The 17,619-nt window shown below is 32.2% G+C and overlaps 1 protein-coding gene across 1 annotated transcript in view; it reads right to left on the bottom strand.

Moving 5' to 3' along the window:
- LOC123655265 overlaps positions 1 to 17,619 on the bottom strand; it is a 63,540-nt gene that overhangs the window by 4,603 nt on the left and 41,318 nt on the right. Inside the window, exons 3-4 of the mRNA XM_045591081.1 lie at positions 608 to 910; positions 46 to 165 (exon numbers count right to left, since the gene is read on the bottom strand). Of these exons, the coding sequence (XP_045447037.1) occupies positions 46 to 165; positions 608 to 910 (423 nt within the window). The remainder of the gene's footprint in view (positions 1 to 45; positions 166 to 607; positions 911 to 17,619) is intronic.

The raw sequence follows: 17,619 nt of genomic DNA, 5'->3' as shown, positions 1-17,619 counted from the left end.
CTTTTTTTAACTAGCCCATGCATAGTTAGAAGTTAAAGTACTTACTGGACAATCTCGAATATCGCCCATGCCTCCAGCTTTTTTTAAGAGTAAACCAAAGCTATCGCCATGTTCTCCAAGAGCAGCTTGAGCGGTCAATGCTGTTGCCGATACATAATGAACCATCTGAAATAACAGGAATTTAAATGAATGCGTTGTGATGTCATTTAAAGTAGAGATGTATGTATCATTAAAAGTTTTAAAGCTTATATGGCTGCTAGTATTATAGTTTATTTGTTAAGCAGAATATTTACCAGACACCGACGGTCGCGGGTTCGATTCCCGCTCGGTGTGCATAATTGTGTTTAAACAAATATTTATTTCCGGTCTGGATGTTAGTGGGTTTCCCCAAGCTATCGATAGCGGTTGTTATCATGTACACCTGATAGCGATCGTTACTCATAGCATTGAATATATCCACCAACCCGCATTGGAGCAGCGTGATGGATTAAACTCTGATCCTTCTCCTACATGGTGAAAGCGGCCAATGCGCAGCAGTGGGATATTACAAGCTGAAGTGAGCGAACTTAATAATTCCAATATCATTTTTCGTGAGTATAATACTTACTTGAGTAAAAGGCAATGGTTCGGACGTAGCTTGACAAGCACCGCAAACCGATTGTTCTACAAGCATCATAGCAAATTTCCTGTGTGGCACACAATGTGGAGCTCTACAGGCGTCATCGTCTCTCTTGTCACCGGTGCCAGCTGCCACATGAGCGTGTACTCTAAGTAGCAGGTGCTCGAAACATTCGCTGGCATCGGCCATGCATCCTAGTTGAAAACGGGCACCTCCTCCACCAAGGGCCCTGCGAAGACTGTCTGCTGCTGGCGCCCGCTCTGCCGACCATTGTAACTGCGCGAATAACTCCTGCAAATGAAAATTTTAAAATTATTCCTATGATTCTATTAAGAGCTAACGACTTAACATACTAAAAACTTGATGTTTTATGGGCGTTATGTGGTACATCGTCAGGCTATTTGCACTTATGTCTATATAATAATCTTTACAATTTTTTATTTGCGTCAAATTGATAACAACTATTTGCAAAAAAATGTTAAGATAATTTTTAGTGATTTTTTCCGTGTAATAATAATAAATATATTATATTATATAAATCATAATTAGTTTTTAAATTCAAGAAGCGTCGGGAACTGCACGCTGAAAGAATATTTCAATAAAAAAGTAAATACAATTTGTAATTTGTTTTTTTTTTGTGTTATCGATTCAATGCAATTTAATTATAATATGGATGAAAATAAATCAATATTTTCATCAATATTAAATGAGACACACATTTTCGAATCGCATCGATCAAATTTCAGCTAAATAACGGTCGAGAAGTAAATTAAAAAAAAAAAAGTTATTTTTTTCAAGCACCAATCAAAGTTAAAAGATTAGATTTCCTAAAACAATTGACTCGTTCGCTTATAGTGCCACAAATGCACATTTTTATGTCCGTAAATTTTAAATTAGAGGATAAAGCTAAACTTGTTTGTTCTAGATTTAGTGAAATTGAATGAAAAAAAAATGAAAACCCTACGTAAAGTCTGAAAGAGCGATGGCACTTTTTTTAACACATTGTTAATTTTGCACATTTATTTTCCCACTTATTGTAAATAAAATTGATTGTAATTTTTTATTTATTTATTAAATACCTATTTTCAGATATAGAAATGTTTTCGACACGATTCGCAATCAGTTTCAAGAAAAAAGTAATGTGAATATACATTGCCTGAGACAATCATAAAATCTACTATGTTGCTAATCTACTATCTATATATTGAATACCGACGCGTATATAAGGATATTTTGAAGTATTACATTGTTATAGCAACCGCTCTGGTGTAGTGGTGCGTGTAGTCACCTAAAACTAGACTTGCGGGTTCGATTCCCGCTCGGGATGGATATTTGTATTTGTACAAACATTTCTTTCCGGTATGGATGACTGTCCTTATGGGTTTGCCCACTGTGCCTCGGAGAGCACTATATGCCACCGATCCCGGTAGTTATCATAAACATCAGATAGCGATCGTTACTTATAGTTAAACATAGGAAACATATCCGCCAACCCGCAGTGAAGCAGCGTGGTGGAATAAGCTCCAACCCTTCTCCTACATATAGAAAGAGGCCTTTACCCAGCGGTGAGATGTTACAGGCAGAATCGTGATCAATAATCTAATAACTAGCATGAAATATTTCCGTCAAAATTACTTAAATCGTTGAGATTTTAATAAACTATTATGTTAAAGTATTATCAACATATCGTACACAAGACTATTAACCGCAAATCCTAAAATAAAAATCAACACCAAAATGAAAGTCTAAAGCCTACATGCAAAACTCGCTTTCGTTACGGTTTTTTAAGATTTAAATTAGCTTGTATACGTTGAAAGAATGGTATAAACCAGTATGGCACGAATATGATGGGGCAAAGATACACGCGCCGTGACCTGTGGAGATCTCAAAGTATAATATATTATATACTTTTTAAGATAACAAGAATCTTACTTCGACGTATACATTTCTATGAATTTAAAAATAAAATATTGAACAAATATATTTTCTAGGACGTATACTTCGCTAGAATTAATCATAAATTTATTTCCGTTGAATTAAAACAGAACACAAAAAAAGAATACAATAAAAATAATCACAAATTTACACGCCAAAAGTAGATAGGTATATACATTATGCATCAAAGTATAAATAAAAACTTAACGACGATTCTGTCCAATGCGTTCACCAGCGGATGCAGTTCAGCGTGCCTTCCGCTTCTGACTCAGGTTTAAGTGAACGAACATAAATAAACAAACCAATTTTAATAAAATTATCCTAATGATAACATTTAAAAAAATATTATATAAATTGTATCATGTCAGAAATTAATAATAGTTACTACAATTTATATCAAAGCAATCTAAAGTCGTTGATTTATAAATAACAATACATATTAAAGAAATCGTTTATATTTACATGGAGGTGAGAACTCGGCTACTTCTCCTATTGTTGCGTGTGAACACGCATATGCGCTCCCAGACACGGACATATTCCGATTCTGATTGGTTAGAGAACACATTACTTATTTCTAAAAAAACTCTTAAAAAAGCTAATTGTGAGTTAAGAATAATAAGGCGGTTAAAAAAAGTCTAAAAATCCCAGCAAATTCAATATACCTACGCACCACGTGCCTTTTTCGAATAAGATCGTAACTCACAAAACATTGGTTGTTTGTTCCTTTTAAATAGGTTTTAAGAAACAATAGCCGTTCCAAGACAACTGTATATCGATTGTGCATGGTAACTACGAGTCGCATTTTAAATATTCTTTAAACAAATCGCCGTTGGAGGCATCACACAATTGACTTACAGGTCAGAAACTGGCAGTGCATCTCAATGCTGCCTTAACCGTATTGTATACCCGTTTAACATTTTCTCAATTTATATTTTAAAAGCTAATGTGAGTAAAAAATTTAAATGCAGTACAATAAATCACGCAGTATAAACATAATTATATTATTTTTCTTTTTATTTCTGTTTTCTCGTGCATTACTATAATAAAATTGTTCTGTTTTTCCGTCCATTATATCGTTATACCATCTACATCCATCACTATGCGCTTTGTTCTTACACTCATTACCTTTCCTTTTAGCTCCTATCAATTGATCTAACATTTGCTAAAAACGTTGTAAGTTGCGAGACGATACTTACATACATATTCATCGCGGAAAATAATTAATCACCAGAGAAAGGTATTAAGTAAATTTTGTTCCATAAAAGCTAATTAATTACCTAATTGTACATTTAAATACATTACATTACAAAATAAAAAAATACAATAACACACAAATATTCTCAATACAAAATAAAAAAATACAATAAAACATTACGTCAAAATATATTAGATTATAGTATTTTAAAGTTCTTTACTTCAAGTCATTTAATAACACTATTTTTTGCAAGCATTTTTACTACAAAAAATTAAGAAATAAAATAATAAAAATAGCTTATTAGGAATTCATTACACAAACTTACTCTGAAGAGAGACAATGTATTTTGACTTAGAAGTGTTTCAGGTGGGTCGCGTCTAGAAGCGGATGGCGGGCGGGACCTCGGTAAAGTATTATGCCGCACTCCAGCAAGAGATCCACCTATTAGATCTTTCGGAGGCAACAATTCTCTATCCTTTAGAACTTCAATCTTCTGCTTCTGTATCGCCGTGCCACCTTTGCCTCCATCGTTCGTTTCTTTACGCTTGTATCGGAACTTAATCATCTCAGTGACTAGTCCGCATCGCTTACACTAAGTACACACACTATCGGCAACCTGGCGAATTAATCGAATTCGAGACCTCATTTAGATTCAATCTCCATACTAGTCGTGATCGAAGACAATAGCCGCGCGCTAAATATACATAAACCTATCACACGCTGTGTCCGCAAACAACTTCGTATAAGGCAATAAGTAAACGAAACACGTAGAACTAAGAAATTCTACATTAAAATTCTACTTAGATGTTAAGTTACGTTCAACTATTCCCCACAGTAAAGTAATAACCTGGGCTCGTTAAAACATATGTAAAAAAAATTAGGCGGGAAGTCACCGGCTGCGAACAGGTAGAGCGGCAGGTGGTTCATTTGAAACACTATCGAACAACTGCCGCCACTAATCCATGATATGAAACCACTCTGCCACTAATGTCAATCTCAGTTAATGAGTCACTTCATTTAACTAATCACTTAACAAACTTGTGCAGCTTTACGGTGTAACGATACGATCGTCTGCGCGAAGGCTTTCTATGAGACTGACTCGAGACTCAGAGCAGTGGTGCGGGGGCGGGAAACTCGAGCGCCACTACCTTCCAGGTAGGTTCGCTTTTTTTGTAATCTATTGTTGACGTACCTCACGTGGGCTCGACGTCGGCTCGACGTCGTCCCTGTCTCGCTTGTTTGTTAGCGTCGAGACCGTCTCTATCATTTTAGGGGCACAATTCTTTGTTTATGTTTCTATAGCAATAACCAAAACAAGAAACACAATAACCCGCGCCATAAACGCTAGTGATGGTATTGTACCAGAACATGTGCAAGTTGTAGCTGCAAGCTATTAGAAATGACTTGAAACATATGAATTGGACACAAAAAAAAATATTATTAAACGTTAACGTTTAGTAGTATTTTTTACCGACTTCCAAAAAAGGAGGAGGTTGTAATTCAATTCGATTGTATTTTTTTTATGTATGTTATTACTTCAGAACTTTTAACTAGTTATACCGAATTTCATGATTTTTGTTTTAATCGAAAGCTGATACTTGTCTTGTGGTCCCATTTAAGTTTGTAGAGATCTGATGACTACGTTTCGAGTGATCTTTTTCATTGATTTAGTATTTAATTGGCTATTTTTTCGTTTAACTAAGTTGTATTACTTGTCGATGTAGATAGTTGAAGTCAGTTTTTTTTCGTTTGCGAGCAAACACAATTAGGTATATACAGTAATATTTAGTTATAATCGCATTCTGTATTCTTATTCCTATCTCACATTTAGAACTGCCAAAGTTATTTATTGTATTTAACCTAAACAAATAGTGACCCAGATGTTTTTAATTTAATCATTAAATAGTTAGAAGGTTTATCTTAAGAAAGAATGACTCACAGAGGAAAATCTGAAGGGCATATACAAACTGACAAACGACCGACTACCAATTTAAATACCCTTCTACGTACGTGTGACGTGTGAAATAAATCAAAATATAGGACCACTTTCTTCGGGTGAGTCAGAGTACCGGTATGTATAAAATGTAAGAATAAAAAGAATAAAGTTCCAATCACAGACGACCTATAATGGCGTTAATTAGAGAAATTGCAACGCTTTCTGAAATGTTATTCTGAACTGAAATACCAACAAAATAAGCATTTATCATCAAGACAATAGTTTGACAGTATCTAATTAACATCCACACACGTAAATAGTTCAAACATTTTTTAAAGATAAGCAAAACGGAAATACTTGTTAGGTTGAATGATTTTAAACGGGGCTGGTTATCGTAATGGGAAATCGCTTAAAAAATGATTCACTCATAATATGTTCACCAAACTTGGTTTAACCTCTTACAAAGCTAGCATTTTGCCCAAATGGATGTTGGACAAACACCACCCACACACTTACTTTTTTATAAATATTTAACTAAATATACCTAAACGTCATCATTATATTCATATATCGTGTGCACTATTTTTTTCTAAATGTATGACGGCATCCAAAGAATAAGTAGAGTTTGAGTGGTAACTCGGCAAGTAGGAGACGGTCTTAGTTTCTGTCGATACAAGTATCAAAGAAATGAGTTACAAGTTTCGAAGATATAATTTCAATCAAGCGTTGTAACCGTGGGACGATTCTCACGTGGTAGCTCGCGATCCAGTTACAGCTCGTGTGCCGACTGTGAGAAACAATAATCAATTATGATATAAACAACATCCTACCTAATTATAACGCGCTGTACAGAAATAATACTTTTTAACTTTCACTGGCAGGAAGTTAAAACTTGCATCTTGTAAGTAATTTCATCATAGCAACATTATTTTCTGTATGTTTTACTACGTGCATTAATACTGTTTCTATGTTTTACACTATATACTCGTAGCTACAACACCTTAAGGTTAATGTGGATATTGTAAACTAGTCTTAAACCTAACATTCTTATAATAGCTTTCGAATAGAATGGAAATAAAATAAATTAACCAGTAAGAAAAATACCATTAGATATCAGTCTTTCAGAGTTTAGCTTTCCTTTACGTATAAGGAAAATAAAGACGTATAAGGAAGGTCAAAAAGAATTTTGCAGTTCAATATGAACTTTCGTCATCGGTTCTGAGAACAGACTCATTCACAAGCGGATTGGGGCGGAGATGCCTCGCATACTAAGCCATTGCAAAACTGGTACATATTTATCAGGATTTTTCACAATACCATTAAGTCATACTTAATTGACTATTGGATGACAAAATTCAGAGCTACATAATATTAATTATTACTTCATTGGAAGCTATTAAGGTAATTAATGCACTATTTTGTAACCTTTTTAAATTATACTCTCACTTGTGAGAATATGGGTACTCAGATAGTTAAAAACAAACAATAGATGTGTCAATTCAAACTTTAAATTTAATACAGCTTCTTGTTCATGATTACTAACGATCTATTTCATGAACAATTTATCACAACGATTTTGGCCTATTTATTTCTTTAGAAAATAAAACCATTAGATAAAATGAACGTACCTATAAGATGTCTGTTTTTTAAATTTTGGTTAAATATATGGTGAAGTTTCATGTTTTATGTAACACATTAAAATCTTAAAGTTTAAACGTAATTCATAAAGCAAAATCAACTGTGAGTCTGTCGAACTCTGAATGCATTCGCCTCGATTGGCTTTACGCTGAATTATATGTACGGCAATCGATTTGTTCTACGCGCAACATCTGATTCAATTGTGCCGTGGAAATAGCTCATTGTGTAAGCTATGACGATAAACTTGGGATGTTAATAGTATTCATTATTATTTTAATAAATCAGCTCAGAAAACTAAATTATATTAACTATATATATTATATTATTTTGTATATTAAATTAGAATGAAAAAATGTTTGTAGTAAACATACTACAGCTATAGTAACACTAGGATCACGGACTATAAAAATTAACAAAGCTAAGTTATTTGCTGCAGTTTTGTAAATTACGGTCACCTATTTATCCAAAAAATTAACATACAAATAATCGAAATAAGTTTAAAAAGGAATTGAAGTTCGTAAATGTTATATTTGACTTTTATTACAGTAATACGAGGTTCATTGTGTTATGACAATAAGTGTATGAGCTCATGTTTGTCAAGCAGCACGAACATGACTTCGTGTTGATAAACATGTCGGTAGTGTGGACTACAGACAATAGGCCTGATTAACCTGTAATTTGTGTCAAATTACAATAACTATTCTAATGAATGTACAAGGGTCTATTGAATTCATCATAATTATGAAGAATGTTTATATAGCAATACGTACTCAAAAGTTAATTATCAATATTCGATTAACGGTATTCAAATCTGCTGTTTTCGATTCAAGTTCAACATATCTTGAGCTATGTTCTCCATGGGCGCAAAATTGGCCATGAACAAGCGGTATCTATGCAATGAGTTGTCGCAGACACATTTAAATAAATTAATGATACAAGTTGTATATTTAGCGCGTTCGCAAGGCTAACGAGCGACCACCTCGTGAATGTTCACTAGAAATCAATTCCAATATGTTATACCATTCCACTCACTTATAACTCAAACACTAGCGATAATGAACTTTGACACACAAACACACACGAGTTGCGAAACACACACTCAAATTCTACACATACATAGTATATACTACGCCTATATAATGTTAATACATAGTGTAGAGTCGTATTATAACGATAAATACGCGTCTGCTCGCGGCGGTAGAGCGACAACTTATACACTCTCGCAGTGAGACAGGCTGCGTAGGCACATGCGAGTGACAGAGACGAGCTACGGAGGCTTCGGCGCCACAAATGTAGTATCACGGGTGCGAAAGGGACGCAAAAACAACTTAAGCGGGAGTCCAGTTACGTATCTCGTCTTGATACGGCTAAGATGAAGTCTTTGTGGCTAGGAGCTTTTGAATATGCTTTTCAATTAGCACACGTACATATCAATGTTGACGCTTTAAATTATTCGCAACATTTATAACCCCACGCCAATATCTTCTCTCAAGTTTATGTGGTGTTTATATGCGCACGAATTTAATTGTGTATTTATAATCAAGTTAAGATAAAGACCGCGAATAAAATAAACGAATTGAATTAATTACATTTGTAAAATTTTACAATCAATGAATATTGCTTAAGAAATTACGTTATTTTGAATTTCTTTGTACTTATTGCAAATTTTATTTTACTTCAACTTTAAAACGTAAGAAATTTTATATTAAAAAAAAAATATTTATTACATACTTACATATAAAAAACGAATTGCGCGTTAAAAGCTATGTTTATTCGACCTTTGAGAGATGCTAACTTTATTCGAGTACAAAGAACTGTATCCTGTTTATAATTTCTTAATTACAGATATCACATAAAATAAAAAAGAGACTAATTATCATTTATTTCAATAATTAATAATAGGTACCCCAAAAAGTCGATACTCTTTAGAAAAAAAATGAAATCGAGCGGGCTCTGTTCTATTTCTATTTATACTTGATTTTATCTTTGCATAATCTGTTTTCAAAAGTTTTCTGTTTAGTATTGAAGAATTATTATCTAAAGATATACTAGGAAAAAATAACGCGATCTTATAAACATTTTGAATCTCTAAATTTGTTGAATGGTTTTATACTAAATTAGAGGTTAAAATTGAGACACAATGCTTAATTTGATGTGTTGCCGATCCAGGTACCTGACTGAAACGGACTATATGTGAAATATCAAGAAAGGATTGTATAACCATACATTTATTCTTTTAATATAATAAATCATGATGTCATTAAAATCAATAGACACGGATGTAACGTTTGATTTTGTTCCTATAGCTCCATCTGAGCTTTATAACTGTTCTGCATCAGACGTGACCTACACCTTTTCAACCCTGTTATAGTGAGGGTTTACAAGTTCAAACTGTGAACAAACTAAAAAAAAATTAAGAACTTAAAAAACCTTTTCGTTTCCAAAAAATAATAGTAACAACACACTTAATAACTTACGTGATATCTATATATTAATATGTGAAGCAAAAACTTTGTAACCCTTTCTTTCGGCTATCCATAAATTACATGAATTTCAGGATTTTTTTACCCCTCCCTTGCCCTTGTCATAGATGGTCACATTTATGAGACCGCCCCTACCTAGTGTGAACTAGACACATGTATTGTAATTTCACCCCTATAAGTTCTTATTTATTTAATGAAAACATCAGTTTCGACATTATTTTTATTTTCATTTAATTAACTATTACATATATTATATTTTGAAATGTGATGTCATGAAATTTGATCCCAAACTATCCCTTGTCACACTTTGTCGAAATCTTATCCCCTTATTCCCCCGCCCCCCTCTCCCCATTATCGTGTGACGTAATTTATGGATGGCCCCTAATGTATTACATTATAATAGAAAAATATAGTAATGTTCGTATTACGTATATACATTTAGTATAACAGTTACATACAGTTTTCCAATCAGTAATCTGAGAAATAGTCAAGATTACAGCACTAGGAGCTAGACGCTAGGGTCAGTCTAGAACCGGTTTGCGCAACTAGATGCGTTTCCACGTATACACGACACCCGTGTACACAACGATGATAACGCTTACGTAATGCTATACGTCTTATCATTTAGTTTACGCACTTGATACATTTCTTCCGGTAACTGTTTTAGGTTACGGTACTCTACACTAGCTTTATTTAAATCTTACTAAGGGCCGGATTAACCGGTCAAGTCTAAAGTTTATCATGCTATAACACAGAATAAAATTATTTACATGAAATAACGAATAGACTATAGCAGCAGGAGATAAACTAAGCCTAAGACTTGTTTCTACTTAATTAACAAACTACAGCTCCTACCTTTATAGCATATTCGCGAATAAAAATATCATATAAATATAGTGGAATTCGATGATAAAAAAGAATGATATACTAAAAACTTCTATCTGTTGGATACCGTTCGATATCTTTCAAATAGCGTTATCCACAACCGGTGAAACGGGCTTCTTAATTGGAGCCACCAAAAATGAACTTTTACGAAATCGCATCTGAATTAATAATAAAAATATAATGTTTGTTACTTTTGGAGTGCTCAACTAAGCTGTCTATTAAATTATAAATGTTGAATTGATTGCGAGAGCCCCTTTGATTAGATCTGAACGGGCGCGAATTCTCGCAATATATACGAGTATGAAATAAATGTCAAAAGTTTACCTACTGCATCATGCATGTATAATGTAACGTTTTTATCATGCAAAAAACTCGTTTCAAATTACTTATCTTTAAATATTAAAAACTGAGTACAAAAATTTAAAAATACCAATAATAATAACATATAGAACTATAAGAGAGTATACTAGAGATAATAACCTATAATTAACCTTATAATTTTGCTTCTTTGCTATTTGTGTTATAATAATAAATAAATTCATTCAGGCTATAATGTAATTTTGCTGATGTTTTCAAAGGAGCTCACTATAGAAAGTAGGACTAATGGTCAGTAAGTGAATATTGAAAAAGCTTAAAAGAGACACACTTGACATTTTGTGAAGATGATAAATTATCTTGTACTGAATAGCCTTGCTGCAACAAACATTCACACGATAAAAATATTCCTATAAATTTTGCTAAATTTATAATCCTACTAATATTATAAATCTGAATGTAAGTTTGTTTGTTGCGCTTTCACGCGAAAACTACTTAACCAATCGTCATGAAACTTTGTACACATACATATTTTTGAAGGTATTAGAAGTAACATAGAATACTTTTTTAAAACAAAATCAATGCGAGCGAAGCCGCGGGTAAAAGCTAGTAAAATTATAAAGAAGAGAGTTTTTTTTTGTTTGCTTATAATGGATAAACACAAAAATTTCTGAACAATTTTAAAAACTGTTTTAACAGAAGAGAGCTACTTTATCAACGAGTAATATAGGATATATTTTAATGGGAGAAAACACACTGAGAAAATTGTGTAATCCACACGGTAAAGTCACGGGCGGAAAGCTAGTTAGTTATAGATAAATAATGTGTGCCTTTTAAAGTTTAAGCAAAATGTATAAAAGCGTTGTGGTGTTGGCGCATTCGAAATGTCACAAGTGTAATTTATCATTATTTACAAAAATTAAATGAGAAATGTTGGCATATCTCGTTTGAAACCTACTCTTGAAACAAGAGGCGATGTATGTCGCCGTCCCACTTACTCGCCACGTGCGCTCTACTCACGACCGAAAGTTATACCTATACCTACGCCGAAAAACATCGTCTTACCACTATCTCCTCGGTAACTCAATCAAACGTGCCCATTTCTCGCTTAGTCAGGATACGACAGATATTCTACGTGTTCGTGATTTGGTATAAATGTATAACTTAAACCGTACAAAACCCTTTGTTTAAAAAGTTAGACGATATAATAAAATATAAAAAAAGATTTATAAAAACTAACAATTAAAAAGTACCGTTATTTGTTAAGATATGGTACAACGGAAGAATTCAATTTGCTTTAGTATTTATTAATGTAACATATGTTCAAACCGAAATAAATGAACGGTTTCTATTTACAAGCTGAAACTAATAGGAATAATCGGTCAATTACAACACAAACCGAGAGTAATTACGACAGATAAAATTTAGCTAAGATAATAGTTAGAACAATTCGCATTCCATACTACTTGTAGGTACGAGTTGAAGGCTATAGGCTCTATCGATACCGCTTCTAGTACATTTGAGTTATAAAAAATAATGGTAGAATTTAAGTGCACACTTTATATTCTTTTACGGCCTGATCGACATTTACATCATTAAATAGAATATATCATAGATTAGTGCACTCAAACTTGGTGTTTTAATACCTTTTAAATTTATATTTGATTTGCTGTCTATTGATTGCTAATTAGGTTTTATTGAGAATGCAATACACATTGAAGCTCGTACATAAATCAAAAATTTGTTTAGAACAAAAATTATACAAATGCTTATTTATCTATGGATTTCTATAAGCTAATCACACAACATGATGTATTAAGCATCTTATATAGTCCAATATTTTTAAAGTATATAGTATATAATTGTTTTTATTAAATTAATTATAAGGAATAGCTGAAGTGGAATTAATGCTCTATTCTGTTTTCTTCTAATGCCCTTTGTGCTTACCTACTATGTTTTATAAACAAGCAAGTGGATATATAATACCATATGAATAAATATTAATATTGTTTTTTTCATTTGGTAAAACTATCTAGGTCACGTCATATTTATGCCAAGTATTAATTTAAAAAAATATGCTTATACTCAAGCACCGTAAGCATAATTCAGGTAACCCTCACGCGCCTCAAGAAACCGCAGTGCAGTCGTGTGTCAGATGGCAATGACATCTGCGATGAAGATTGACGTGCGTTTAAATCGCTTAAAGACGCATTCATGTTGGCTGATTTGCACTTTATTTACGTTTTCCCTTTTGCAAATAGATTTATATTTGTATTTAAAAACATAACTAGATAATATATAAGGAACAGTTAAGAATAACCAATGTATACTGATTTAAAAGCTTAAATCACGAAAGATACAGCTTTGTTAACACATCAAGCAAAAATAAAAGAGATAACAAACATAATTATCTATGATTGCGATTAGACCATAAGATGGTGAGTAAGTACCTATTATTTTAAGTCCTGTTTCTATATTTAAGAAACTATTCGTTTTGTTGTTAACAACCCGTTCATTTTCAACTAAGGCATTCGCCTACAAAAGACGGTAATCATCCCATCTTTGTCAAAACATATTTGCGTAGTAATATAATATTTTGTAATTTTATTTGTAATCTTGGTAGCAAACGATGCAAGCAACGCTTTACAATAAAGGAAAAATAGCAATGTGACTTCACGCTTACTAGACTTGTATTCGTATTAGGGTTGTTGCGAATAATCGCATCTGCATCCGCAAATGCGGATCACCCGTATTGAATAAGATATCTGCATTCGCATCCGAGTTCGAAAAATATGAATATGATACTAGTATCAAGATCCCATGGATTTTTAATGGATTTAAAACCGGATCCCCATCTACATCCACGGATGTCAAAATTTTTGCATCCGCAACAACCCTGATACATACTATCAATGTATTCGACATAATCATGTGGGATTCGTTACGACTTTTACAAGCTAAAACACGCGCCTACTAACAACGACCAAAAACTACTGAATAAGTAAAAATATTATATACCTACGCCTACTATCTACCCACGATATCATAATTAGTCGCAGCGGTCTTTTAAATTATTTAGTGATTTTTTCCTTTGATAATTCGACACAATATTAATATGTGTCGCAACCTGGAGACTCCATGTGTCGGAGGCGGTGGCGCCACCGATAAGACGAATTTATGACCTGTCAATAATTTAAAAATAAAAAGCTTTTAATATATTATATAAAACTTAGTACTGTAACTATCAAAAAAATACTCTATTAGTTTAAAATATTTTTATATTTTAATCTATTCGATCTATAAACATTTGTATTCAACTATATCAATAGATTGTATAATATTAATATTTTTCCGTATTTTAATTATTTACATAATTAGTATCGTTTTATATTTATTATCATTGATTATCCTTTTCATTAAAATGTAGCTAAACTTTCTAATGTAAAACACCAGTCTTCGAGTTAATTAGTAGTAATTTTGCCGGGTGGAAACTTTGTAAACGATATAGATATAGATATAGCACAAACGGAGGCAATTCCATCTGCATTGACGGCTGCATCTAAATACGAGTAAATATTTATTCTAAAAATAAAGCCATTAATTGATGCTTACATAAAAACGTTTGAGTTAACAACAAAATTATATAAGACATCACGACTTATTAATAATTATATTAATAAGTCGTGATGTCTTAATTGTCAATTATAAGTTTAATACTACGGTATGTACTGGAGGCTCATTATCGTATTATTTAACGTTATAAATATTCGTGTAAAATGCAGGCGCTACGTTTAAATCAAAACACTGTCAATTTATCTCGACAAATCGAAGCTATTTGACTTATTAATGCTGCAGCAGAATCAACCATCATCTATAGCAAACCCCTTTTTAATAATATTCCTATCACCATCTCTATTCTATTGCTTAGCTACATCTCACTGACGCCTATAACTTTTGCTTGTCTATTTTTATATTAAAAAATTATGATAAAAATATTCGATACAAAGCTCCTAGAAGTATAAACGAAATATGATTAGGTAAGCACAGATACTTTTCTAATGCTAAATGAATAAAAGGAAAAATTAAGGTTCAAAATAAGATGGTAAGCCTTAAAAATAACCTAAAGTGTCATTTGTTATAAACACAAATGGTCATTGTCTGCCTATATGTATATCTACTCGTAAGTATATCTACGTCGTAACAGTGCAGCCTAAAGTAACGAGAAGTGAAACCAGTTCTGCAGCTGCTCGTGCGCGCTCCTATAGGTAGTGAATACCCGCGTTATGTTAGTGGTATATCATTTTCAGGTCTTATGGTCAAAAACTCGAGAGTAAAGAAATGCTATAAGTTACTCCATATTTTGTTTCTTGGTAAGGACGTACTCTTATATCAAACTAGCTGAGCTTTTCGGTTTTACCCGTGACGATGTTAGTGGTTCTTACTCCGCTTATTATTACAGATTACGTAACAAAAATTATAAACTGAAATATACATAAGCCGTATTTATTTCAAGTTTTACATAAAATGAGTTTTGAGGTTTTTAAGATTTTAATAAAAAAATAAACAAAGAAAAATTGTAACTACTTATAAGATATCCAGTTTGTCCCAAATATACTAATATTTTGGAACTCAGAAAACTATTACGTAACAATTATAATGTTTTATAAAATATTCTGTGATATATATATGTGTGGTTACGGCAGTAAAGAATATAGCCACCTCCTCTCTTCCCGTGGGTGTCGTAAGAGGCGACTAAGTGATAACACAGTTCGACTACCACCTTGGAACTTTAAAAACCTAATCGATGGTGGGATAATCATCCGCCCGCTGGCTTTGAAACACACAAGACGAAGACGGGCAACTGTGATAGGCTGAAGTATTAAATTAAGTACATTAGTAATGTACAAAGTACATTATATATAGATCACTACGATTTCATGTAAAAAAAAACATGCGCAAAATGGTTATCAAAACAGTTTAAGACTATATTTTGATATTTGTCAAGATACACTAACAAATTCAATCAATAAAAAAAAAATAATTTAATGCCAACGAAACATTGTTGCATGCGGTTCTCAAGTAAAACGAATGCTACAGACGATACGCTCTAACATTCGACACACTCGTATATTTATGTAAAAACTACTATTATTCTACACAAGCACACACTACTTTGGTTTAAAGTAAAATTCACCAGACTTATTTTAAACTGTAGTTGGTACCTGTGTACTTGCAGAAATTGACAAGTTAAATGCAGTTTTACAGTCTTGTGGCCGACGCATCAATATAAACGCTGCAATTAAAGTAAATTTAAAAAGAAAAAATAATGAAATGTAATACTTACTATTACTTATTTTGTTCTTTATAAAGTTTAAATTAAAGCAGATATTAATAATTTTTATTTAATAAACCAGGAAGTAAAATAACACATCTTTAATATACATAATCACAATGCAAATATGTTCTATATAAAACCATTATTACATTGATTTGTAACCACATTCTTGTTATAATAATACAATATTCTTGTTATATAATGTATATTCTTTATAATAACATAAGATTTTTCTGATAAATTTGCAAATAAATGAAATAAATGTTTAAAAACGGAAAATAATACATTCAATGTTACTATTATAATATTTAACTTTTATTTCAAAGAAGGCTCAAAGTAACTTTGAACTTATACAAACTGCTAGTTTTAAGATCTAGTTAAGCCATTTCCTAGTTTGTTATAGTGTTACATTGGAAAAAGAAGCCACTACCCAGCAGCGGATATTACAGCCTGAATCGTCATTGTGTGTAAAGTTCTTATGTATACAAATTAAAATTCACTTGTATGTCTAGAACTTTGTGACTATATATTTTAATCTATAGTTTACAATTTATATTAACATACTAGCGACTCGAACAAATGCCATGTACGAGGCTGTAAGAGATATTGTTTTATTTCAAAATAATTCTTACCTAATTAATCACACAAGGTAATACATAAACATAACAATTAATTACTAAGTACTAGTGATCGCCCAGTGGTCGAAATTTGACCATAATTAATTTAAATTATAAGTTTGAACATTATTAAAGTTCTGTTGTCAAAGACTTTACTTCTATAATAATAAAGAAAAAATATATTTATGCGTGTGTGTCAAATACATGGTAGCTCAGATTAATAAACAAAAGTTGTTTATTAATCTAAGCATGGTAGTATGTGTTATTTTTTTATTTAATGTATTTTAACCATGATTTTTAGAAATATTAACATTCTGCACTCCTTCTCTATATACCATAACTGTGCAAAATTTCATACGCCTTCGTCCGCATGATTGTCGTAAAAAGGGTAGGCATAACGTTTTTGCTTCACATATTCATATGTATATATATAGGAGAAAATTCTCATCAAATTAATGTTAATAACGATTTTATTTAGTTTGCGGTTTCGTTCACGTTTTTCTTTTGTTTCTATTGTCACCCTCTTCGATCATTGTAGTGACATTCATATAGTTAACAAAATAGTAATTTAACTTTTATTTTCGAGAAAATTTACCATTAGACGTCGTATAAATATTTGTATAAACACAAATATCCACTCCGAGCGGGAATCGAACCCGCG

This window comes from Melitaea cinxia, chromosome 7, assembly GCF_905220565.1.
Source record: "Melitaea cinxia chromosome 7, ilMelCinx1.1, whole genome shotgun sequence".
Classification (NCBI taxonomy): Eukaryota; Metazoa; Arthropoda; class Insecta; order Lepidoptera; family Nymphalidae; genus Melitaea; species Melitaea cinxia.
This window is presented reverse-complemented; position numbering and strand designations above follow the sequence as displayed.